Source organism: Bos taurus, unplaced genomic scaffold (genome assembly GCF_002263795.3).
Source record: "Bos taurus isolate L1 Dominette 01449 registration number 42190680 breed Hereford unplaced genomic scaffold, ARS-UCD2.0 Leftover_ScbfJmS_2057, whole genome shotgun sequence".
Taxonomy (NCBI): Eukaryota; Metazoa; Chordata; class Mammalia; order Artiodactyla; family Bovidae; genus Bos; species Bos taurus.
In genome coordinates, this window is record NW_020191148.1 from 430,245 (window position 1) to 456,640 (window position 26,396).

General features: G+C 38.6%; 1 protein-coding gene across 1 annotated transcript; it reads left to right on the forward strand.

Moving 5' to 3' along the window:
* The first annotated feature begins 2,444 nt into the window (after positions 1 to 2,444).
* On the forward strand, positions 2,445 to 8,030 carry LOC132344763 (ATP-binding cassette sub-family C member 4-like). The gene is made up of 2 exons (XM_059884457.1): positions 2,445 to 2,753; positions 7,827 to 8,030. Exons 1-2 carry the CDS (start codon positions 2,568 to 2,570, stop codon positions 7,929 to 7,931), a joined length of 291 nt encoding a protein of 96 aa, XP_059740440.1. The 5' UTR covers positions 2,445 to 2,567; the 3' UTR covers positions 7,932 to 8,030.
* Positions 8,031 to 26,396: the final 18,366 nt, after the last annotated feature.

The following is a 26,396-nucleotide window of genomic DNA, read 5'->3' on the forward strand; positions in this document are numbered from 1 at the left end:
GCTTCCCTGTCTTTCACCACTGGCCTTACTCTTTTCTTTTATTTTTTAATTAATGTTGATTGCACTGGGTCTTCACTGCTGAGCAAGGACTTTTCTCTAGTTACAGTGTGCGGGCTTCTCACTGCAGTGGCTTCTCTTGTTGCAGAGCACAGGCTCTAGGTGTGATGGCTCCAGTAGTCAGCGTGCATGGGCTCAGTAGTTGTGGTGCACAGGCTTGGTTGCTCCACAGCATGTGGGATCTTCCCTGACCAGAGATGGAACCTGTGTCCCCTGCATTTGCAGGCAGATTCTTAACGACTGCACCACCAGGAAAGTCTATGGCATTACTCCTTAATGAGGCTATCTGCTCAACTCGGTTATTAAATACTATGTCTCAGCAGAAAAAATCCAATCAGATAGTAATGAGGTGCCTTTATTTTATACTAATTTTTGGTGAATTTGTTGCATCTATCAGTATTCTCTTTGGTGGGTGACATTACACTTACTGTAATTAGAACAGTATCAGGGTCAAAAGGAGAGCTGAGTAACAGGCAACAATGATTTCCTAAGCAAATCATAAGTTTTAGGACCGTTTGGGATGGCAGGTGTTAGTGCTGGGCTTCTGATGGAGAGCCCCAGGTTTGCAGGCTGCAGCACTGGACTGCCCTTGGCCTTACCTGGGCTGACATTCTTGTTTTTCTGTGTGAGCCTACATATTTCTATCTCAGTGCGGTCTATACAAAGTCTGTTTTACAGTGTACAGTCTGAGGGACTCTTCCATAAGCTCTTAGAACCTCTAGGGGTGAATGATAGGGCTTGCTGGAAATGTAACAGTGAAACTTTGTGTTCTTGAGAACAGATCCTCTTACTCTGATCTGATCATCCTATGCATAATTCTTTAGCTTAACAGTGATTTCTTCTCTGTAATAGATGAAGCTTTCTATTACCTTGTGGAAGGTGAGGCAGTTGGTGTAGCCTGTGAACCTGTGGGTGCAGAACAAGACAGGAGTGTTGGGGTTTAATGTTACATCCATTTGAGGAATGGGGACAGCTTTCTCTATATATCCTCATCAGGCACTAGTTTGTTGAGCAGAAAATGCTTGTTAGTTTTGTTTGTGTTGGGGATTTAGCTTCTCTTCCTCTTGCATATCTTTTCCACAACTTCAGACAGACAGAAGAGTGCTATCAAGGAAAACCTGGCAGTTGCTTATCCTGTCTATATTAATAAGGAAGGATTGCTTAAAAGGAAAAGCTTGCTCCAAAGTCAAGTTCCTGAAAGATTTCCAAAGTTTTGACATTTTGACTTTTGAGAAGTCTGTGGAGGAAATGATGCTAGGGTCATGGCGTTTACTTTTGATGACTTGGATTTGTGTTGAGTGTTTGGTTTTCTTTGATGGGAGAGAAGGGGAGCTTCAAGGGGTGACTAGAGGGAAGAAGTAGGTTGTGGGGTGGAGTGGCCATTTGGCAGGGTGAGCAAGTGTTGCAGTTTTCTACCTTTAGTTTTGGGAAGGAAATTTGCTTTCCTTAAGGCTTACTCAAGGGAGAAGGCTCAGTGTCCTCCACCTCACTTGTTTAGGATTTTAACTTTTGCCTTAGGGAAGAGATGATTGGTAACATTTCTTCCAAACTAGCACCTTCAATAAGTGGCTGATGGCAAACCATGGACAAAAATTGTTTTTTAGCTTGATTCCAAGGGACAGCCCAGCTTCTAGAGGGTAGGGACATAGTGACACAGTGTCCCTCGGGGCTGAAACCCTGAGAACCTCCCCAGCCTGGTTTCTCTGTGATGTTCCAACAGAGTCTGGGCTCTGTTTTCTTGTTGTACTGATGTGTGAAGTTTGGGGTGGGTACAAGTGAATGTTTGTCTCAGGGTCTCATTTCATAAAGATTCTTAAGAAGGTGATAAGAGTGTGTCTCCCATACATGAAACATTTTGACTTTCTGTTAGGCTGAGATGTTGAAAGAACACGGGGACAGGGATAGACTGCCAGCAGAGCTTGTTCGTATGGAAGCAAATTTCTTACCCTTTTTCTGGTGCTAGTGATACAGAACCCGCCTGCCTATGCAGGAGTCATAAAGAGACACAATTTCGATCCCTGGGTGAGGAAGATTCCCTGAAGAAGGAAATGGCAACCCACTCCAGTATTCTTGCCTGGGAAATCCCATGGACAGAGGAGCCTGGTGGGCTACAGTCCACAGGGTCACAAAGAGTTGGACGTGACTGAAGCAACTTAGCACCAGCACCCTAAGAATAACTTGGTATTTTGCCAAATGCATTCTAAAGCACTGGTTGTAGTATTTATTGAACTTATAGAGTGTAGTGAGTATGAAGTACTAAGGCTTCATTTTCTTTGAATGTAAAATTTTGGCTTAAGGTTAAAACTATTGTCTGCTTGTCTAATAGGAGATAGATATTTTCTTTTCAGGTGAATCATAAATGTAGTGTTTTGCCAAAAATGCCCTTTTAATATGCTAATGGTAAAAGTAAAACTTGTGTTAAGAAAACTGGTAGAGCTTGCATTTCTAATTAAGCCTTTTTTTCCTTTTAGGAAGGCACCAAAGTCGTTCAGCCCATATTTTTGGGGGAAATGATTAGTTATGTTGAAAACTACGATCCCACCAATTCTGCCGCTTTGCACGAAGCCTACGGCTACGCAGCAGGGCTGAGCGCCAGCGTGCTGGTGTGGGCTGTTCTGCACCACTTGTACTTCTATCACATTCAGCGTTTGGGGATGAGGCTGAGAGTAGCCCTGTGCCATATGATCTACTGCAAGGTGAGTGTCACTCGGTTTCACAGTGTATACCTCCCCTGAAGCATCAGGAACATTTAGGGAAAGTTTTCTGTAAACTAAACATTTTGTAACTGGGATCATTTGTACTTTACTGGAGAAGCTTGGTGTTTGCACCAAGTCAAGTTTTTTTTTTTGTTGCTTTTCCAATATATAATAAGTTTTCTACTGAGATTGGATCAGGGCTACTTTTTATGACTTTTAGCCACATAATATCCACTGTTGCATAATATCCACTAAATCTGTAATAAAATCTAATTAAAAATTAAAGTATTAAAGGTATCCCATTGATTTTCAATGTTTTTATGCCTAATTCTCATAGTGGTATTTCTGGAAATTTTGTTGTTGTTGTTCATTCAAAGCTTCAAAGCTGTATTTAAAAGTGAACTTCAGGATTGGATCCATAAAATTAAATCTTGGAGAACAGAATGGATTTGAGAAAGGGAATGATTATATTTTTCAATGGCCCATTTAATTGCATTCAGTACAATTGTGTTAACTAAAGAAAAATATAGTTTCTGGTCTTACGTTTAGATCTTTAATCCATTTTGAGTTTATTTTTGTGTATGGTGTTAGAAAGTGCTCTAATTTCATTTTTTTACAAGTGGTTGACCAGTTTTCCCAGCACCACTTGTTGAAGAAATTGTCTTTAATCCATTGTATGCTCTTGCCTCCTTTGTCAAAGATAAGGTGTCCATAGGTGCGTGGATTTATCTCTGGGCTTTCTATTTTGTTCCATTGATCTATATTTCTGTCTTCGTGCCAGTACCATACTGTCTTGATGACTGTGGCTTTGTAGTAGAGCCTGAAGTCAGGCAGGTTGATTCCTCCAGTTCCATTCTTCTTTCTCAAGATAGCTTTGGCTATTAGAGGTTTTTTGTATTTCCATACAAATTGTGAAATTATTTGTTCTAGCTCTGTGAAGAATACTGTTGGTAGCTTGATAGGGATTGCATTGAATCTATAAATTGCTTTGGGTAGTATACTCATTTTCACTATATTGATGCTTCCAATCCATGAACATGGTATATTTCTCCATCTATTAGTGTCCTCTTTGATTTCTTTCACCAGTATTTTATAGTTTTCTATATATAGGTCTTTTGGAGAAGGAAATGTCAACCCACTCCAGTGTTCTTTCCTGGAGAATCCCATGGACGGAGAAGCCTGGTAGGCTGCAGTCCATGGGGTTGCACAGAGTCGGACACAACTGAAGTGACTTGGCAGCATATATAGGTCTTTAGTTTCTTTAGGTAGATATATTCCTAAGTATTTTATTCTTTTCGTTGCAATGGTGAATGGAATTGTTTCCTTAATTTCTCTTTCTATTTTCTCATTATTAGTGTATAGGAATGCAAGGGATTTCTATCAGCAGATGAATGGATAAGAAAGCTGTGGTACATATACACAATGGAGTATTACTCAGCCATTAAAAAGAATACATTTGAATCAGTTCTAATGAGGTGGATGAAACTGGAGCCTATTATACAGAGTGAAGTAAGCCAGAAAGAAAAACACCAATACAGTATACTAATGCATATATATGGAATTTAGAAAGATGGTAACAATAACCCTGTATACGAGACAGCAAAAGAGACACTGATGTATAGAACAGGCTTTTGGACTCTGTGGGAGAGGGAGAGGGTGGGATGATTTGGGAGAATGACATTGAAATATGTATAATATCATGTATGAAACGAGTCACCAGTCCAGGTTCGATGCATGATACTGGATGCTTGGGGCTGGTGCACTGGGATGACCCAGAGGGATGGTATGGGGAGGGAGGAGGGAGGAGGGAGGAGGGTTCAGGATGGGGAACACATGTATACTTGTGGCAGATTCACTTTGATATATGGCAAAAACCAATACAATATTGTAAAGTTAAATAAAATAAAATTAAAAAATAAAATAAAATAAAAGGTATTAAAAAAAAGAAAAATATAAATATAACTCAGGCTAAATACAAACTCACTATATGCTATATGCTATAGTTACAATTGTTTTTTGGCATTAAAGACAATAATTGGATATTTTGGATAAAACTTGAAAATATCCATTGTCTTTAGTAATTTGGGGGAGAATTTGTTGCTGTTCTTTCAAGTTATCTTCATAATGCTATATTTCCTTTTTCTTTTTAGTATGCATTATAGAAGTTTTAATAAGACCTGATTTGATGTGTTCAGTGATTTTTATATTGAGAAATGCCACACAACTACTTCATAGCTTACCCTGATCTTAGCTAGTATAAAAGGAATTAGGATTTCAGGTGTCTTTACAAAGAAATTGCCACAGATACACCATGTCAACTGCTGAAAGTCTCTGTATAAAGTTGTTTCTCAGTATTGTGTTGCCCTGGGTTATTTGCTTTAAAAAATCCTTATTTAATTGTATTATATACTTGAATTTTTCTGTGAGAGTCGATCTGAAGTGTTCTCAAGTGAAAGTGTGAAAGTGAAAATCGCTCATTTGTGTCCGACTCTTTCCGACCCCATGGACTGTGTAGTTCATGGAATTCTCCAGGCGAGAATACTGGAGTGGGTAGCCTTTCCTTCTCCAGGGGATCTTCCCAACCCAGGGATCGAACCCAGGTCTCCTGCATTGCAGGCATATTCTTTATCAGCTGAGCCAAAAGGGAAGGCCTAAGTGTTCTCAGGAGACACACAAAATGGTAACTACATAAAGTGTGAATATGTTAATTGGTTTTACTACAGAAATCATTTCCCAATGTATATTTTTAACAATAATCATGTTGTCTACCTTAATACATATAATTTTTATTAAAAGATAAAATCCTAATCAAAAGCTAAAACCAAATGATTTAAATAGAAATTATCACTTCTTTTACCTAGTTGCTACTTATGCTGCTTATCTAGAGCTTCTGTTTCTTGGGAATGTTTTTCTTGGCAAAATGTAAAGTGTCTTCTCCTCATCTTTCTTTGACCATACTCTTGTTAATTTCAGCGCTGTATGAACCCAGGGCCCCTGGCATCTCACTGTATGTATTTGGCACAAGAGCTGGTTTCCTCCTGGATGACATGGAAATGGCAGTGGTGACTGTACACTCTAGCCAGGGGTCTTCATTGTCCCTCATCATATATTTGTTATTCTCTTGCACCTTTCACTGTTTAAGAGATGAGTACTCAGATTTCTCCACAAGTTAGCTAGATGTTTGTCTTTCTACATTGTGCTTAGCTCCCATAAGTATGTGTGAAATTTCACCAGAACTGCACTGTGAAAACCTTGTTAGGTGTGAGGTCATGGTTCAGTCAAAGCTCACTCTTTGCTGCACAGGTGAGTCATTGTCCACCTGTTTTTCTTCCTCTTCACACTAACACTTTGGAATGTCACCTTTGGGAAATTTTTGGGCTCTTTTTAGCTGAACTTTGGATGGTCTTGTGGGATGTGTCATAAATAAAATGATTTGTCATTTCTACAAATTTGGTAAAGTTACTTTTGGCTTTTGGTCATTGATTTTAAAATTATTATAAAATATGCACAACATAAAATTTGCAATTTTAACTAAATTGGGGAACATTGTTTCCCAACTAAATTAGTGACATTAGTGACATGAAGAGCTGACTCATTGGAACAGACCCTGATGTTGGGAAAGACTGAAGGCAAAAGAGACAGGGGTGGCAGATGATGAGATGTTTAGATACCTTCACTGACTCAATGGACATGAATTTGAGCAAACTTCAGGAGACAGTGGAGGACTGAGGAGACTGCTGTGCTGCAGTCCATGGCATTGCAAAGAGTTGGGCATGACTTAGTGACTGAACAACAACAATTTAGTGACATTAGGAACATTTACATTGTTGAGGAAACAACACTGCTCTTCATCTCCAGAATTTCATCTTCGCAAAGTGATCCTCTCCATCCAATAAACACTAATTCTCCAGCCGCCCCAGCCCACCCCTACCAGCCATCACCATTCTACTTCAATATTTGAATTTGACTTGGTGTCCCATGTAAGTGGAATCGTAAAATATTTGTCATTTTGTGTCTCGTTTATGTCATATAGCATAATGTCTTAAGGGTTCACTGATGGTGGAGCAGGTGTCAAATTTAATTCCATTTTACAACTGAATAATATTCCATTATGGGTATATACAGCATTCTCTGTATCCATTCATCTGTTAGTGAACATTTGGGTTGTTTCTACCTTTTGGCTATTGTGATCATTGCTGCTCTGAACACAAGTGTATCAATATCTGTTCAAGTTCATACACTCAGTTCTTTTGAGTATATTCCCAGAAGTGGAACTGCTGTATTATATGCTAATTTTGTGTTTATGTTTTTGAGGAGCAGCCATACTCTCTTCTATGGCAGCTACGTTGTTTTACATCCCCACTTTATCACTGATTTTCCTGTTTAACCTGAGGACTAAATGAAACAGTTTTATGAGCCATGAGACTGTTTGGATCTGACTGGTGGTCTTTGAAGCAGCTCATGGTGTCTGTTCAGGTTCCTCAGATCTCTAGGGCATTTTTCTTAACAAATAAAGGAATTGTGCAGCAGAGGCTGTGTTTTTTGTAAAGTCAGAAGACTGGCATTAAGAACAGAGGTTCCTCACAGGAACAGTGTTTTGAACATTATACTCACTCATTTCAGAATGAATAAACAGCCCAAAGTGTTTAAATGAGGTCTCGCTCAGAATTAATAATCAATTCCAGATTTATAGTCTGTCCAAGTCCTCTAATTTCTTTCTTTAAGGTAGCCTTTCCACTTTCATGCAGTTTGGCTTAAATTTATTTTGGTTTGTTCTTAAGTCTAAATCAACATCCCTTTTTCCTTCAGGCAGGTTCAAGTTCATTGAGAAGCAGGATGGGGGATTTTGCTTCTACCTCCTGCTCCTCCCTTTGTTGTTCTTATGGGCAGGGCTGTCGCCACATTGAGGAGATGAAGGATGAATGTAGGTCCCTAGAGCCCTGCTGTTCAGGGTCACTCTCTTTATCCTAGCACTGCTCAAGACCCCACAAAAACACACTCCATTTTGCTATGTTGTAAGATTGACTTGGTATCACCTTAGCAATCCAATTCTCTGTATCTTTCTCTCACTAGGTACTTCGTCTGAGTAGCTCAGCCATGGGGAAGGCCACCACAGGCCAGATCGTCAACCTGCTGTCCAACGATGTAAATAGGTTTGATCAGGTAAGCTGCTCCTGAGGGATTCTCTTCCATTTCCCATCCTTCTTACTGAATGTAGCTTATTGGGATGCCAGGTGCCAGGGTTTGGTGTCAGCCAGGGTTCTGTTGAGGACCTAAGACAAGGGTTCTTTTTATCCAACTCTCATTTCTTCTGTGTGCAACTTAGATGTAACAATGTGTGTTGTCCTGTGGATGAGAATTTTGTTTTTCTAATAATAGACAGGCAGCAGGATTCTTTCCCAGCTTGGTTAGTGTCCCTAGGGGTCCCCCTGGTGTGGCCCTTCTTGGCACATGGTGTTGGTGTTGCTGGGCTGTCTTCCTCCTCCTCTGATTGATGAAGGCCTGGTGGGCAGGGGTTGTTCTTTCCCTGTTCAGTGCCTGCTGTATAGGGAGCCTGTGAGCAATAATGCCAAGTGGGTGGTCCTTAGCCAGACACAACCTACTCTCTGCCATTCCCTCACACTCTTTTTTCCCACTCACTTTATGAATAAATCATATTACCCATTGTAGCTGTTGGTCAGATCTGTACTGCACTAGACTGCTTCTCCTTCAAGTATTCATTCATCAAACATGAGGTAAGACTTCTACTCAGTTTCAGGGATAAATTAGGCTTAGTTTTTGTACCCCAAAAGCCACAGCCTGTCAGGGAAGTAAATACTTAAGTAATTACTGGAGAGAGTAGTAGGTACCATAATATAGGCTCTCCTGGGGAGATGGTGGCTGAATTTTGGAGCAAAGAGAGTTTGGGGAAACCCTGAGCTCATCTGTATTGTGGATAAAATTCAGATCTTCCTCCCAGTGCTGCTGGTTGGGTTCTCCGTGGCTGGTCCTGTGCTGCCTCAGAACAGTGTCATTTGGGGTGGATGTGTGGATTTCTGCTTTAGCAGGTTTAAAATCCACTGTGATCATTTCTGTTTTGGATCTTGTATCTTCTTCACAAGCATATTATTTCTATACTGTGTCCTTACTTGTGTTGTTTTTTTATAATATCCTAAGAAGGCTTATCTTTTTCTTTAAGGTAACGATGTTCTTGCACTATCTGTGGGTAGGGCCACTGCAGGCAATTGCAGTGACTGCCCTGCTCTGGATGGAAACAGGAATATCGTGTCTTGCTGGGATGGCAGTTCTCATTTTCCTTCTGCTGTTGCAAAGCTGCTTTGGGATATGGTTTTCATCACTCCGGTAAGTGAAACACTGGTTTTAAAAATAGGTAACATATATTTTGGAGAAGGCAATGGCAACCCACTCCAGTACTCTTTCCTGGCAAATCCCATGGATGGAGGAGCCTGGTAGGCTGCAGTCCATGGGGTCGCTAGGAGTCAGACACGACTGAGCAACTTCATTTTCACTTTTCACTTTCATGCATTGGAGAAGGAAATGGCAACCCACTCCCAAGTTCTTGCCTGGAGAATCCCAGGGCCGGGCGAGTCTGGTGGGCTGCTGTCTCTAGGGTCGAGCAGAGTCAGACACAACTGAAGCGACTTAGCAGCAGCAGCAGCAGCAACATATATTTGGTGACAACTACAATCTGTTGGATGCTTTTGTTTAAAAAATAAAATGCCTTCTCTGATCTCTTCTTTGTGTGTATTGTAGACCCTTCAGGCTTAGTTTAGCCAGTGGTGGCTCCAGCTTTAAGCTGAAGGATAATCTTGAAGCAGGAAAAGTTATAGGATTTTCCAGACCCTCCCAGCACTGTATCTGAATATGTAGAGTGTCCTTGAGCCCAATGTACCTATATTGAAGTTATTTAAACATTATTAAATAGTAATAATCCTATAGGCTCAAACTTAGCTGTGTGTATTTTTGTTATGCTTGGGTTAGAGTGATTTTTCCGATATGTATATTCATGTCTTATTTTTAATTCAATGTTTCCATTAATTTATGAGTGTCCAAGGACAAAGTCAGTTTTGATTAATTTTCTAAATCAATCTATTTAATCGGAGGCTAATTACTTTACAATATTGTGGTGATTTTTGCCATACATTGACATGAATCAGCCAAGTGTATATATGTGCCCCCCATCCTGAACACCCCTCTCACCTCCCTCCCCATGCCATCCCTCTGGGTTGTCCCAGTGCAGCAGCTTTGAGTGCCCTGTTTCATGCATCAAACTTGAACTGGTCAGATATTTCACATATGGCAATATACATGTTTCAATGCTGTTCTCTCAAATTATCCCACCCTCACCTTCTCCCACAGAGTCAAAAAGTCTGTTCTTTACATCTGTGTCTGTTTTGCTGTGTCGCATATAGGGTCATTGTACTATCTTTCTAAATTCCATATATATGCATTAATAAACTGTATTGATGTTTTTCTTTCTGACTTACTTCACTCTGTATAATAGGCTCCAGTTTCATCCACATCATTAGAACTGATTCAAATGTGTTCTTTTTAATAGCTAAGTGATATTCCATTGTGTATATGTACCACAGCTTTCTTATCCATTCATCTGCTGATGGATATCTAGGTTGCTTCTATGTCCTAGCTATTGTAAACAGTGCTGTGATAAAACACTGGGCTACACATGTCTCTTTCAATTCTGGTTTCCTCAGTGTATATGCCCAGCAGTGGGATTGGAGGGTCATATGGCAGTTCTATTTCCAGTTTTTTAAGGAATCTCCATGCTGTTCTCCAGAGTGGTTGTACTAGTTTGCATTCCCACCAACAGTGTAAGAGGGTTCCCTTTTCTCCAGCATTTATTGTTTGTAGACTTTTTGATAGCAGCCATTCTGACCATCATGAGATGGTACCTTGTTGTGGTTTTGATTTGCATTTCTCTGATAATTAGTGATGTTGAGGATCTTTTCATGTGTTAGCCCTCTTTATGTCTTATTTGGAAAAATGTCTGTTTGGTTCTTTGGCCCATTTTTGGATTGGGTCATTTATTTTTTCAGTATTGAGCTGCATGAGCAGGTTGTATATTTTTAAGCTTAATTCTTTGTCAGTTGCTTTGTTTGCTACTATTTCTCCCATTCTGAAGGCTGTCTTTTCACCTTGTTTATAGTTTTCTTCATTGTAAAAGAGCTTTTAAATTTAACTAGTTCCCATTTATTTATTTTTGCTTTTATTTCCATTACTTTGGGAGGTGGGTCATAGACGATCTTTCTGTGATTTATGTCAGAGTGTTTTGCCTATGTTTTCCCCTAGGAGTTTTATAGTTTCTGGTCTTACATTTAGATCTTTCCTCCATTTTGAGTTTATTTTTGTGTATGGTATTAGAAAGTGTTCTAATTTCATTCTTTTACAGGCAGTTGACCAGTTTCCCCAGCAAAACTTGTTAAGGAGATTGTCTTTTCTCCATTGCATATTTTTGCCTCCTTTGTCAAAGATAAGGTATCCATAGATAGGTGTGTGGATTTATCTCTGGACTTTCTGTTTTGTTCCATTGATCTATATTTCTGTCTTTGTGCCAGTACCATACTGTCTTGATGACTGTAGCTTTGTAGTAGAGCCTGAAGTCAGGCAGGTTGATTCCTCCAGTTCCATTCTTCTTTCTCAAGATTGCTTTGGGTAGTCGAGGTTTGTTATATTTCCATACAAATTGTGAAATTATTTGTTCTAGTTCTCTGAAAAATACTGATGGTAGCTTGATAGGGATTGCATTGAATCTATAGATTGCTTTGGTTAGTATACTCATTTTCACTATATTGAGTCTTCCAATCCATGAACATGGTATATTTCTCCTTCTATTTATGTCATCTTTGATTTCTTTCATCAGTGTTTTATAGTTTTCTATATACAGGTCCTTTGTTTCTTTATGTAGATTTATTTCTAAGTATTTTATTCTTTTCATTACAGTGGTGAATGAAATTGTTTTCTTAATTTCTCTTTCTGTTTTCTCATTTTTAGTGTATAGGAATGCAAGTGATTTCTGTGTATTAATTTTATATCCTGCAACTTTACTATAATCATTGATTAACTCTTGTAATTTTCTGGTGGTGTCCTTTGGGTTTTCTATGTAGAGGATCATGTCATCTGCAACAGTGAGAGTTTTACTTCTTTTCCAATCTGGATTCCTTGTATTTCTTTTTCTTTTCTGATTGCTGTGGCCCAAACTTCCAAAACTATATTGAATAGTAGTGGTGAGAGTGGGCACCCTTGTCTTGTTCCTGACTTTAGGGGAAATGCTTTCAATTTTTCACCATTGAGGATAATGTTTGCTGTGGGTTTATCATATATGGCTTTTATTATGTTGAGATATATTCCTTCTATGCCTGCTTTCCAAAGGTTTTTTTTTTTTTTTTTTATCATAAATGGATGTTGAATTTTGTCAAAGGCTTTCTGTACATCTATTGAGATAATCATATGGTTTTTATCTTTCAATTTGTTAATGTGGTGTATCACATTGATTGATCTGCAAATATCAATGAATCCTTGCATCCCTGGGATAAAGCCCACTTTGTCATGATGTATGATCTTTTTAATATGTTGTTGGATTCTCTTTGCTAGAATTTTGAAAATTTTTACATCTATGTTCATCAGTGATATTGGTCTGTAGTTTTTTTTTTTTTTTTTTTTTGTGGCATCTTTGTCTGGTTTTGGTATTAGGGTGATGGTGGCCTCATAGAATGAGTTTGGGAGTTTCCCTTCCTCTGCAATTTCCTGGAAGAGTTTGAGTAGGATAGGTGTTAGCTCTTTAAATTTTTGGTAGAATTCACCTGTGAAGCCATCAGGTCCTGGGCTTTTGTTTGTTGGAAGATTTTTGATTACAGTTCTGATTTTCATGTTTGTGATTGGTCTGTTAAGATTTTCTATTTCTTCCTTGTTCAGTTTTGGAAGGTTGTACTTTCCTAAGAATTCATCCATTTCTTCCAAGTTGGCCATTTTATTCACATATATTTGCTGATACTAGTCTCTTATGATCTTTTGTATTTATGTGTTGTCTGTTGTGATTTCTCCATTTTCATTTCTAATTTTGTTGACTTGATTCATCTCCATTTTTTCCCTTGATGAGTCTGGCTAATGATTTGCCTATTTTATTTACCTTCTCAAGGAACCATCTTTTTCAGTTCTGTTGATTTTTGCTGTAGTCTCCTTTGTTTCTTTTTCATTAATTTCCGCTCTAATTTTTATGATTTCTTTCCTTCAACTAACCTGAGGTTCTTCATTTGTTTTTTTTCCTAGTTGGTTTAGGTGTAAAGATAGGTTATTTATTTGATTTTTCTCTTGTTTCTTGATTTTTCTCTTGTATTGCTATGAACATTTGTCTTAGCCCTGCTTTTACTGAATCCCATAGGTTTTGGGTTGTTGGGTTTTCATTTTCATTTGTGTCTATGCATATTTTGATTTCCTTTTTGATTTTTTCCATTATTTGCTGGTTATTCAGAAGCGTGTTGTTTAGCCTCCATATGTTTGTATTTTTAATAGTTTTTTTCCTCTAGTTGACATCTAATCTTACCACATTGTGATCCAAAAAGATCCTTGAAATGATTCCTTTTTTTTTTTTTTGAATTTACTAAGGCTAGATTTATGGTCCAGGATGTGGTCTATCCTGGTGAATATTCCATGTGTACTTGAGAAAAAGGTGAAATCCATTGTTTTGGGTGAAATGTCCTATAAATATCAATTAGGTTTAACTGGTCCATTGTATCATTTGAAGTTTGCGTTTCCTTGCTAATTTTCTGTTTGGTTGATCTATCCATAGATGTGAGTGGGGTACTAAATTTTCCCACTATTATTGTGTTACTGTTAGTTTCCCCTTTCAAACTTGTTAGCATTTGCCTTGTGTATTGAGGTGCTCCAATGTTGGGTGTATGAAAGTGAAAGTGAAAGTCGCTCAGACGTGTCTGACTCTTTGCAACCCCATAGACTTTATAGTCCATGGAATTCTCTAGGCCAGATTACTGGAGTGGATAACCTTTCCCTTCTCCAGGAGATCTTCCCATCCCAGGGATTGAACCCAGGTCTTCCATGTTGCAGGCAGATTCTTTACCAGCTGAGCCACAAGAGAAGCCTAAGAATACTGGAGTGGGTCTCCTGTCCCTTCTCCAGTGGATCTTCCCAACCCAGGAATTGAACCGGGGTCTCCCATATTGCAGTTGGATTCTTTACCAGCTGAACCACAAGGGAAGGCCAAGAATACTGGAGTGGGTAGCCTATCCCTTCTCTAGAGGATCTTCCTGCTTCAGGAATCAAATCAGGGTTTCCTCCATTGCAGGCAGATTCTTTACAAACTGAGCTATGAGGGAAGCCCTTGTTCGGTGCATATATATTTATAATTGTTGTATCTTCTTGGATTGGTCCTTTGATCATTATGTAGTGTCCTTCTTTGTCTCTTTTCACAGCCTTTCTTTCAAAGTCTATTTTATCTGATATGAGTATTGCTACTTCTGCTTTCTTTTGGTCTCCATTTGCATGAAATACCTTTTCCAGCCCTTTACTTTCAGTCTGTATGTGTCCCTTGGTTTGAGGTGGGTCTCTTGCAAACAGCATATATAGGGGTTTGTTTTGAATTCTTTCAGCCAGTCTTTGTCTTTTTATTGGGACATTCAACCCATTTACATTTAAGGTAATTATTGATAATTGTGATCCTGTTGCCATTTATTTTGTTATTTTGGGTTTGAGTTTATAAGCCTTTTCTGTGTTTCCTGTCTGGAGAAGATCCTTTAGCGTTTGTTGAAGATCTGGTTTGGTGGTGCTGAATTCTCTCAGCTTTTGCTTGTCTGTAAAGCTTTTGATTTCTCCTTCATATTTGAATAAGATGCTTGCTGGGGTATAGTAATCTGGGTTGTAGGTTTTTTTCTCTTTCATCACTTTAAGCATGTCCTGCCATTCCTTTCTGGCCTGAAGAGTTTCTATTGAAAGGTCAGCTGTTACCCTTATGGGGATCTCCTTGTGGATTATTTGTTGCTTTTCCCTTGCTGCTTTAAATATTTTCTCTTTGTGTTTGATCTTTGTTAGTTTGATTAATATGTGTCTTGGGGTGTTTCACCTTGGGTTTATCCTGTTTGGCACTCTCTGGGTTTCCTCTTGAACTTTGGTGGCTATTTTCCTTCTCCACTTTAGGGAAGTTTTTCATAACTATTGTCTCCTCAAATTTTTCTCTATGCCCTTGTCTTTTCATCATTCTTCTTCTGGGATTCCTATGATTTGAATGTTGGGACATTTTACATTGTCCCAGAGGTCTCTGAGGTTGTCCTCAGTTCTTTTAATTCTTTTTGCTTTTTTCCTCTCTGCTTCATTTATTTTCAACCATTCTATCTTCCATCTCACTTATCCTATCTTCTGCCTCAATTATTCTACTGTTGGTTTCCTCCAGAGGCTTTTGATCTCAGTTATTGCATTATTCATATTATTGATTGACTCTTCTTTGTCTCTCTAGGTCCTTGTTAAACATTTCTTGCATCTTCTCAATCCTTGTCTCTAATCTATTTTATCCTGTAATTCCATTTTGTGTTTCCAAGATTTTGGATCATCTTTACTAATAATTATTCTGAATTCTTTTTCAGGTAGACTCCCTATCTCCTCCTCTTTTGTTTGATTTTGTGGGCATTTATCACGTTGCTTTACCTGCTGAATATTTCTCTGCCTTTTCATTTTGTTTAGATTGCTGGGTTTGGGGTGCCCTTTTTGTTTACTGGCAGTTCATGGTTCCTCTGTATTGTGGCACCTTCTCCCTGTGGGTGGAGTTGGACTAGTGGTTTATCAAGGTTTCCTGGTTAGGGGAGCTTGTGTCTATGTTCTGGTGGGTGGAAATGGATCCCTTCTCTCTGAAGTACCATGAAGTGTCTGGTAGTGAGTTTTGGGGTATCTATGGGTTTGGCATGGCTTTGAGCAGCCTGTCTTTTAATGCTCAGGGCTGTGTTCCTGCTTTACTGGAGAATTAGCATGGTATAGCTTGCTCTGGAACTTGTTAACTCTTGGGTGGAGCTGGTTTAAGTGTAGGATGTATCCTTTTGGGTGAGCTCTTGTCTATTAATATTCCATGGATCAGGAGTTCCCTGATGTTCTCCAAGTTTTGAAAGTTAAACCTTCTCCCTCTGGCTTTCAGTCTTATTCTTATAGTAGCCTCAAGACTTCTCCATCCATATAACACAGATGATAAAACATCTAGGTTAGTGGTGAAACAATTCTCCACAGTGAGGGACACCCAGAGAGGTTCACAGACTTACATGGAGAAGAGGGAGAAGGGAGATAGAGGTGACCAGGGGACTCAAAAAGGGAGAGAGCAATCTAGCCAGTAATCAATTCCCTAAGTGTTCTCCACAGCTCAGAACACCCAGAGGCATTCACAGAGTTAAGTAGAGAAGAGAAAGGGGAGGGAGGAGATATAGGTGATCTGGGGGAGAAAAAGGGAGACAGCAATAAAGCCAGCCAGCAATTTCACACACCTAAGTGAAAATGGGTACTGAAGATTATATTCCTAAAGGTACAAAATTGAAAACAAATACCAAAAAGCAAAGATTAAAAATCTAGAGTAGAGGTTAGACGCTCAAAATACAATATTAAAATTATAAAACAAAATCAATCACAAAATTAATGAAAAATGATATATGTGAAGTTGCTTAAAAAATGGGGTCTTTTTTTGCAAGATAATAGTTGTTATAAAAATGAAAAAGGAGTAATAAGGAACTTAAATTAAAAATTAAAAAGTGATAATAGTAAAATATATCTAGGAATTTCTCTGAAGCTGTTGTGGGCAGTGTGGGGTCAGTTCAGTTTCAGATAGTTCCTTGTTCCAGCTGTACTCTTCCTCAAAGTCTATAGCTCCCTCCAATGCTTAGTCAATGTTAACTACATGGTTTTAATCTGTTGCACCTGTCACTTCCAGAGCGGTCTCCCTCTTTTGCTAATTTTGGCTTCCTCTGTTTGCAAGTCTCTTCAGTGTCTAATTTCCATCCTGACACAAGGGGGCAAAGGTGGCACTTATTTAGGCTCACTTGTTCAGTTGTGTTGTGGGGAGGGAGGGACAATGCAAACAGATTTCTCTGGCATGTGTGGGGAATGTTCACAGTGTAAGGACCACACTGGGTTTGCCAAAGCTCAAGGTGACATGTGCTTCCTGGGTCTATTCTGCTCAGGCTATAGGGTGCTCTGCAGGGGTACTGTCCAAAGTGGGTCTTCCTTTTCGGGAACTTCCCAGGTCCAAGCTGCTCAGGTTCTTGGGTACTCCACAAGGGCACAGAGTCGGTTGGGTGTGCATTTTGTGCCCTTCCCAGGTCCAAGCAGCTCAGGTGACCAGGTGCTTGGCGAGTGCACTGTCCCAGGTGGTCTGTGTGTCTTAATCACCTCCCTGGTTCTGGCCGGTTGGTGCCCCGGTGCGCCGCAGGAGCACCATCTCAGGTGTGCCATGTGGGAGGTGTGTCTCCTCTGGAGAGCTGATCTCAGGCTGTGACACTCCTGGCAGATGTCAACCATCCAGGATACCAGGAGAACGTGGTTAGCAACTGGGAGCCTGCTCGCAGTTTGGTGGAGGATGCCGGTCCCTGGGGCGGAGATTCTGGCAGATGCTCTGTCTACAAGATCTATATCCATTTGAATCTAGTTCATCACTCCCCTGTATAACTATAAGAGATTTGATTTAGTGGCGATAGCTGAATTGCCTAGTGATTTTCTCTAACTTCCTTCTATTTACATTTGAATTTTGGCAATAAGCAGTGATGACCTGAGTCAAGTCACTCCAGTTCTTGTTTTGCTGACCGTGTAGAGTTTCTCCATCTTTGACTGCAAAGAACATAATCATCTGATTTCAATTTTGACCAGCTGGTGATGTCCATGTGCACAGTCATCTGCTGGGCTGTTGGAAAAGGGTGTTTGCTTGACTAATATGTTCTTTTGGCAAAGCCTTGTTAGCCTTTGTCCTGCTTCATTTTGTACTCCAAGGCCAAACTTGCCTATTACATTAGGTATCTCTCGACTTCCTATCTTTGCGTTCCAATCCCCTATGATGAAAAGGATGTCTTTTTTTTTTTTTTTTTTTTTAATGTTGGTTCTAGGTCTTGTAGGTCTTCATAGAACCAGTCAGCTTCAGCTTCTTTGGCATCAGTGGTTGGGTCATAGACTTGGATTACATGTTGAATGGTTTGTTTTGGAAACGAACCAAGATCATTGTTATTTTTGAGATTGCACCCAAGTACTACATTTTGGACTCTTTTGTTGACCACGAGGGCTACTATATTTCTTTTAAGGGATTCTTGTCCACAGTTGTACATATGATGGTCATCTGAGTTAGATTCACCTGTTCCTTTCCAGTTTAGTTCACTAACTTCTAAAATGTTGATGTTCACTCTTGCCATCTCCTGTTTGACCACTTTGAATTTACCTTGATTTTTGGACCTAACATGCCAGGTTCCTATGCAATATTGTTCTTTATAGCATCAAACTTCACTTTCCCCAGCAGATGCATCCACTACTGAGCATCGTTTCCACTTTGGCCCAGTACTTAATTCATTCTGGACCTATTAGCAATTGTTGTCCCCTCTTCCTCAGTAGCTTATTGGACAGCTTCCAACCCGAGGGGCTCATCTTCTGGTGTCATACTTTTTGCCTTTTCATACTGTTCATGGGGTTCTCCAGGCAAGAATACTGGAGTGGGTTGCCATTTCCTTCTCCAGGAAATATACACAAACTACATTTGTGTGTTGTTATTGTTGTTCAGTCAGTCATGTCCGACTATTTGTGTAGTTCTTTATAATTTATTTTACATAGTTCTTACATGGATGATTTCACTTTATTCTCATGATGGTCTTTTATTTTAAGCCCACATCATGGATGAGGTGACTGGGTCAAGGGTTCACTGAAGGTCAGAGAGCTGGTCCAGGGAGCACATTATTTATGTATTTTATAGATCCTATACTACTTTATTATTATTGTTATTCCTTCTGCTTTCCTTTGGATTAAGTGATTTTTTCTAGGTCATCTATTAATATTTGCAGGGCATCACTTCAAGCTAGAGGGGATTCTCTCTATTTAGTACAGAATCTTCTTATAACCAAAAGAGAGACAGAGAGACAGAGAGGATAAGCAAGCTAGAGAGAAATTGAGAATGAATATTCCCGAGCCTGCAGACATGGGTGGTTTACAATCATGCTTGCGTTTCAGAATTTCTCTTCTCCAAGGTCCTTCACAGTGTATGTTTCATACAAACACAGTGTTTTTTTTTTTTTTTTTTTATGATACCTCATTGAAATACCTTAGAATTCACCAGTTAGTTGGAGAACTGCCCACTCATGATAGCTGAGATCTGTTTCTCTTAGGTAGCCTCTGTTTGTTTTGCCACAGCTGATTGTATCCTGTTGTCTAAGGCAGCCTGTTGAGATCTTTTTGTCTTTTGAAGTTTCAAATGACTCCTGATTTCATCAAGGATTACCCTTATTTTTTATCTACCAATATCTTTGCTGTTTAGGGTGATTTCTGAGAGGATAAGGGAAGACAAAATTCACTATTCAGTTAATCAAAAAGCAGAAATCTTAACTCTCTAATATTCTTTAACTTTGATAATATACCTGCCAATATGTATACAAAGTTGCATGCATATTAAGTTGCTTCAGTTGTGTCCAACTCTTTGTGATGCCATGGACTATAATCGGCCAGGCTCTTCTGTCTATGGGATTTTCCAGGCAAGACTACTGGAAGTGGATTGCCATTTCCTTCTACAGGGGAATTTTCCAGACTCAAGGATTGAACCCACATCTCCTGAGGCTCCTGCATTGGCAGCAGATTCTTTATCATTAGCGCTAGCTGGGAAGACTGTACACAAAGTTAGACTTGCTTTAAAGATGAGAAATTTTAGAGGAGAACATAGGCAAAACACTCTCCGACATACATCACAGCAGGATCCTCTATGACCCACCTCCCAGAATTTTGGAAATAAAAGCAAAAATAAACAAATGGGACCTAATTAAACTTAAAAGCTTCTGCACAACAAAGGAAACTATTAGCAAGGTGAAAAGGCAGCCTTCAGAATGGGAGAAAATAATAGCAAATGAAGCAACCGACAAACAACTAATCTCAAAAATATACAAGCAACTCCTATAGCTCAACTCCAGAAAAATAAATGACCCAATCAAAAAATGGGCCAAAGATCTAAATAGACATTTCTCCAAAGAAGACATACAGATGGCTAACAAACACATGAAAAGATGCTCAACATCACTCATTATCAGAGAAATGCAAATCAAAACCACTATGAGGTACCATTTCATGCCAGTCAGAATGGCTGCAATCCAAAAGTCTACAAGCAATAAATGCTGGAGAGGGTGTGGAGAAAAGGGAACCCTCTTACACTGTTGGTGGGAATGCAAACTAGTCCAGCCACTATGGAGAACAATGTGGAGATTCCTTAAAAAACTGGAAATACAACTGCCTTATGATCCAGCAATCCCACTGCTGGGCATACATACTGAGGAAACCAGAAGGGGAAAAGACACGTGTACCCCAATGTTCATCGCAGCCCTGTTTATAATAGCCAGGACATGGAAGCAACCTACATGCACATCAGCAGATGAATGGATAAGAAAGCAGTGGTACATATACACAATGGAGTATTACTCAGCCATTGAAAAGAATACATTTGAATCAGTTCTAATGAGGTGGATGAAACTGGAGCCTATTATACAGAGTGAAGTAAGCCAGAAAGAAAAACACCAATACAGTATACTAACGCATATATATGGAATTTAGAAAGATGGTAACAATAACCCTGTGTACGAGACAGCAAAAGAGACACTGATGTATAGATCAGTCTTATGGACTCTGTGGGAGAGGGAGAGGGTAGGGAGATTTGGGAGAATGGCAATGAAACATGTATAATATCATGTATGAAACGAGTTGCCAGTCCAGGTTCGATGCACGATACTGGATGCTTGGGGCTGGTGCACTGGGACGACCCAGAGTGATGGTATGCGGAGGTAGGTGGGAGGAGGTTTCAGGATGGGGAACACAGGTATACCTGTGGCGGATTCATTTCGATATTTGGCAAAACTAATACAATATTGTAAAGTTTAAAAAGAAAATAAAATTTAAAAAAAATAAAGAAAGAAAAAAAAAATAAAGATGAGAAATTTAACCTAGAGTAATGGAAGCAAAAGCAAAAGTAAAAAAGTGGGACCTAAGCAACTTAAAAGCTTTTGCAGAGCAAAGGAAAGCATAAACAGAGTGAAAAGACAGTCTATGGAGTGGGAGAAAATAGTTGTAAACTATGAGACTGACAACAGCTTAATTTCCAAAATATATGAAAAGTTCTTACAACTCATAAACAACAAAAAAATACAACTCAATAGAAAAACGGGCATAAGAACTAAACAGACATTTCTTCAAAGAAGATGTACAGATGGTCAACAGCCACATGAAAAGATGCTCAACATCATTAATGATTAGGAAATCCAGTTCAAAACTATAATGAGGTATCACCTCACACTGGTCAGAATGGACATCATTTAGAAGTCTACAAATAATAAATGATGAAGAGGGTATAAAAGAAAGGTACCTTCTTATATTGTTGATGTGATTACAAATTGGTACAGTCACAGTATGGAATTGCAGAACAGTATGGAAATTCCAGATTGCAGAACAGTCTGGAAATTCCTCAAAAAAACTAAAAATAGAGTTGCCATTTTATCCAGCAATCTCACTCCTGGGAATATCCCCAGACAAAACTATAATTCAAAAAGATACATGCATCCTTGTGTTCATAGCAGCAGTACTAAGAATAGCCAAGATGTGAAAGCAACCTAAATGCCTGCTGGCAGATGAACGGGTGAAGAAGATACAGTATTACAGTATGTGTATATACATATACATACATCTTCTTTATCTATTCATTCATCTAGGTTTGTGATACATACATATATAGACACATGCATATACTGTATATACACATACAATGGAATATTATTCAGCCATGAAGGAGAATGAAATAATGCCATTTGCAGTAACATGGATGGACCTAGAGATTATCATACTGTGTGAAGCAGAGAAACACAAAAATCATATAGCACTTATATGTAGAATTAATTTAAAAAAATGAACTTATTTATAAAACTCACAGAAATAGAAAATGAACTTAAGGTTAATAAAAGGGAAAGGAGAGAGAGGGATAAATTAGGATTATCAGATACATACTTTCACATATAAAAGAGACAATGACCTACTGTATAGCATCAGGAACTATATTCAATATGTTGTAATAACCTACAATGGAAAAAGAATCTGAAAAAGAATGTGTGTGTATAAGTGAACCACTTTGCTGTACACTAGAAACTAAAACACTATAAATCAGCTATATACTTCAATGAAATAATTATTTAGCCAATTAATTAAAAAGAGAGGAGTTTGAGGATTATTGGGATTGAACTAGGGTCATGTAGCTCAGTAAGAATGAATGGTCAGAGTCTTGAGCCATAATTCTCTATATATTGAACCATTGATTCAGTATATTCAATATATTGATTCCTTTATCCATGCAGGAAAGCTTTTATTGCTCTACTGCTTTTAGTGATATCTAATTCCATGATAGTAGCTTTGTTTACAAGGTGGAGTGTAAATACTAAATTTCAACCTATACTGGAGGAACTATAATGAACCAAACCCAAGAGAAAAACCGAAAATGATTCAAGAAACCCAGTATTGGGTCCTTGTTCTGCTTGCCTTGAATTTGAACTTTTTTGACATCATCTTTTTCAATCTTCATAACCATGCTGAGCTGCCAGTATTATCCTTAGATGGAGAAACTGAGTTAGGAGAAGCTAAATGACTTCTTAAAGTCCCAGGTTAGAAAGTGTTAGTAATCCTTTATCATATTAAGTGAATTAATTGTGTCTTAACTTCTACTCTGGGCTTCTGTAAAGATAAAATCAAATGATTAACAAAAGGGCTTCCCAGATGTTTTGCTTTCATCCCATAAATCATGTGATATTGCTACTTTCTGTGGACTAAGGGGCCACATCTCTGAGCAGCATTGTAATCACACCCAACACTTAGTTCAGCCTGTTTTCAACCTGCAGTTTGTAGCCATCTCTTAGTTCCTATGAGGTAGGTCACTGTCTTGTTTCACCAATGAGGCAGCTGGTGCAGAGTGAGCTTAAATGATCTTTCCAGGGTCAGCAGTGGTCCCAAGAGAGAGAGGTGAGACTGGGCTTCTCCATCCCAGGCTCAGCAGAGACCATGAGGTCTCTGCTAACAAGTGTTCAGTCACCTCAACGCCCTTCGTAACCTACTCTTGAAAAAGATGCCTTCTCTCACTCCTGCTGTCAGCCAGAGTGTGGTCTACACCAGGACAACAGATGGGAGAGAGGAAGGTCAAATCAAGGATTTTATACACAGGAAGCTTGTTTCATTATTTAGTTTCAAGTATTTTAGACTATGAAGTGAAAATCATTTTGGTTAAAAGTTGCTGCTAATAACATTTTTTAAAATAAAAAAATTATTTTGAGAAGGGCTATAGGGGAAGGAGCCAGCTAGTTTTGGGAGGACTGTCAACCAGGAGAAAAATAATTATATTTCCATGTGTTTTTTTTTTTTTTTTTCATGTGTTCTTTTGGCTGTTTTTAGTTTCACAAAGAGAGTACATAAATATATAACCATACAAGCATGGCTAGCTTAAAAAAATGGAGGAGAGAGATGATACGCAATTAGCTCCCAAAAGCCTGACTTTTAAATCCTTGCATTTTGAATCAAAATAGTCTCAGATTTCACCCAGTGGAATCCAGGTATTTTTGGAGAATTTTATTTTTCTCCTTAAGTGGTCTTTTAATATATAGACCACTTAAGGGGTCTATATATAGTGGTCTTTTAGTATATAATTTCATATGCAGTGCTGTTTTGAGGATAGCAAGTATGCAAGCAAGAAGAGGAAAAGAAAGTACACCTAATATGAAGGTAGGGGTCTCAGAACTTTGGTATTCATGTATGAAGTCCATTATCTCTCATGATAACTTTGTTAACAACATCCACAAATGAACTTGGAGTCATCTTTTGTAAAATAGATCTGGAATCATATGACAAGAATGAGTCTCACATAGATGGTACATTTTCTGGTTTAAAGACAAAAGTTTTCACATTCTTCTTTGGGGAAAAATTACTTTTGAAGTCTTTTCTTCACCCAGACACTTTTAGAGATAAGAGCTCACAAGTCTTGACATTATTTCATTTTGTTATGTGCATCTGTCAAGAAACTGAGATAGGATACAGCTACTCAAAAGTGATGGTTGTGAAACAGTGAAACTTGACAGCATTTCATTTCCTTTGTGTTCTGATTATACATTCATCAGAAAGCCTGTCTCTTCCAGTTCAGCTAGAAATTGATAGAATTCAAAAAATCAAGCTGGCAAAGAACTGTCCTATTTTGGGTATCATCTTACCTTTTAGAGAAGTTGCTTGGTTGAGTCATTGTTAAAGCTTCAGATTCTTCTTTCATTCTTGGGACCAATTATTCACAGATCACATTTCTATAGGCCGTCTAATAGCTTTTGCCACACAAATTAAATGCCAGGATATTATGAAATATATTTCATATATATATGTCAATATATTTCATATATATATATCAATATATTTCATATATCAGAGAAGGCAATGGCGACCCAACTCCAGTGCTCTTGCCTGGAAAATCCCATGGACGGAGGAGCCTGATAGGCTGCAGTCCATGGGGTCGCTGAGTCGGACACAACTGAGTGAATTCACTTTCACTTTTCACTTTCATGCACTGGAGAAGGAAATGGCAACCCACTCCAGTGTTCTAGCCTGGAGAATCCCAGGGATGGGGGAGCCTGGTGGGCTGCCGTCTATGGCATCGCAGGAGAGTTGGACACGACTGAAGCAACTCAGCAGCAGCAGCAGCATATTTCATATATATGTCATTCAGAATTTATAAAATACAGGGATTACAACTGGATGCTAACCTGCAGATTTATTGAGCTCATTTTATGTGTGAAAATGAGAAACCCTCGTGCAGAAGCTGGATTTCCTAGACTCTTTGTCAGTCTGTTTTTAATTTATCTTCAGATTTTGAGTCAGTAAAATGATTTTGCTTTTTAATTTACTATAGTAAAAAAGCATATCTGTGAATTAGAATGATCAGAACTCTAGTGAATCTACAGGTTATTTGGCATTAAGCCCAGCCCCACTGAGGATTCTAATGGGACTACTTCCTCCATAGAATAAGCACATCCCTGGTTTTTAAAATTTTGCCTCCAGTAGCTATGTGATTGTTTAATATGAAGATGTGGACATCTTCCACATGTATTCCAAATGTGTTGCCTTAGAAAGGAAGACTTTAAAATGCTTAACATTTTGTTTTTTAATCTGTTCTTTTTCCCCTTCAGGCACACACCAAAAAGAAATAACCAGATGTTACTCACAGTGGCCATGTGGTTATGAATGATTCCAATGGACAGCCCTCAGCCTTAATGATTGTTGAGTCAGCACTGTGATTCTACCATGATGTCAAGTCTATTCCAAAGGTGTTTTTCCAATAGTTTATGCACTGTAAAAACTATATTATACTTTTTTTACACTAGTCCCAAATATTTACTCATAGATATTAGTTATTTGGACTTCTTTTCTCCAATTTTACCCAATGGTTTCAAGCTCTAACAAAATGATTTATTATTTTTATTTATATATTATACTATTTTTTTCTTATCCAAATCAGAGGTGAAGTCCACCAGTGAAAGCTGTCTACCAGGTTTAGTGCCTTGAGAGACTCCAGAACCAAAACTCATTTTATGAGGTATAAAGAAAGTTGTCACAGATGTCTTTTACTGTTCCTAACATTACATATTACTTTCCAATTTTATCAGGGCTTCTATTTACTTGAAGACCATGTGAAGTCACCATTTGTTTTACCACTTTCTTTAACAGTGCTAGCATCCATTATTGCACATAAATATCTCTGATTAAAGTAGAGATATACAAAAGAAAAACAAAAAAATATAGTTTATGTGAGATAGGAAAGAGAGGTATCCTCTGCCCAAATTTAAAAGACACTTAATTTAAAATATGTAAATATAATATTTGATTATATGTTCTAAAACAGAAGGAAGAGAAAATATGCTTTCTGAAAATAGGAGCCCTTCTAGGTGATCATGTCTTCTAGATGGAGAATTGTATTGTATTCTATATTTTACACTTTTTAAATTTATAACATAAAATTTTCTATGATAACCATTTTAACATACAATTCACTGCATTAGCCGGAGAAGGCAATGGCACCCCACTCCAGTACTCTTGCCTGGAAAATCCCATGGATGGAGGAGCCTGGTGGGCTGCAGTCCATGGGGTCGCTGGGAGTCCGATAGACTGAGCGACTTCACTTTCACTTTTTCACTTTCTTACATTGGAGAAGGAAATGGCAACCCACTCTAGTGTTCTTGCCTGGAGAATCCCAGAGACGGGGGAGCCTGATGGGCTGCCATCTATGGGGTCATACAGAGTCAGACATGACTGAAGTGACCTAGCAGCAGCAGTAGCAGCACTGCATTAGCCACATTCACAGTGTCATGAAACCATCACCATCTAGTTTATTTTTAGTGATTATTTTAGACC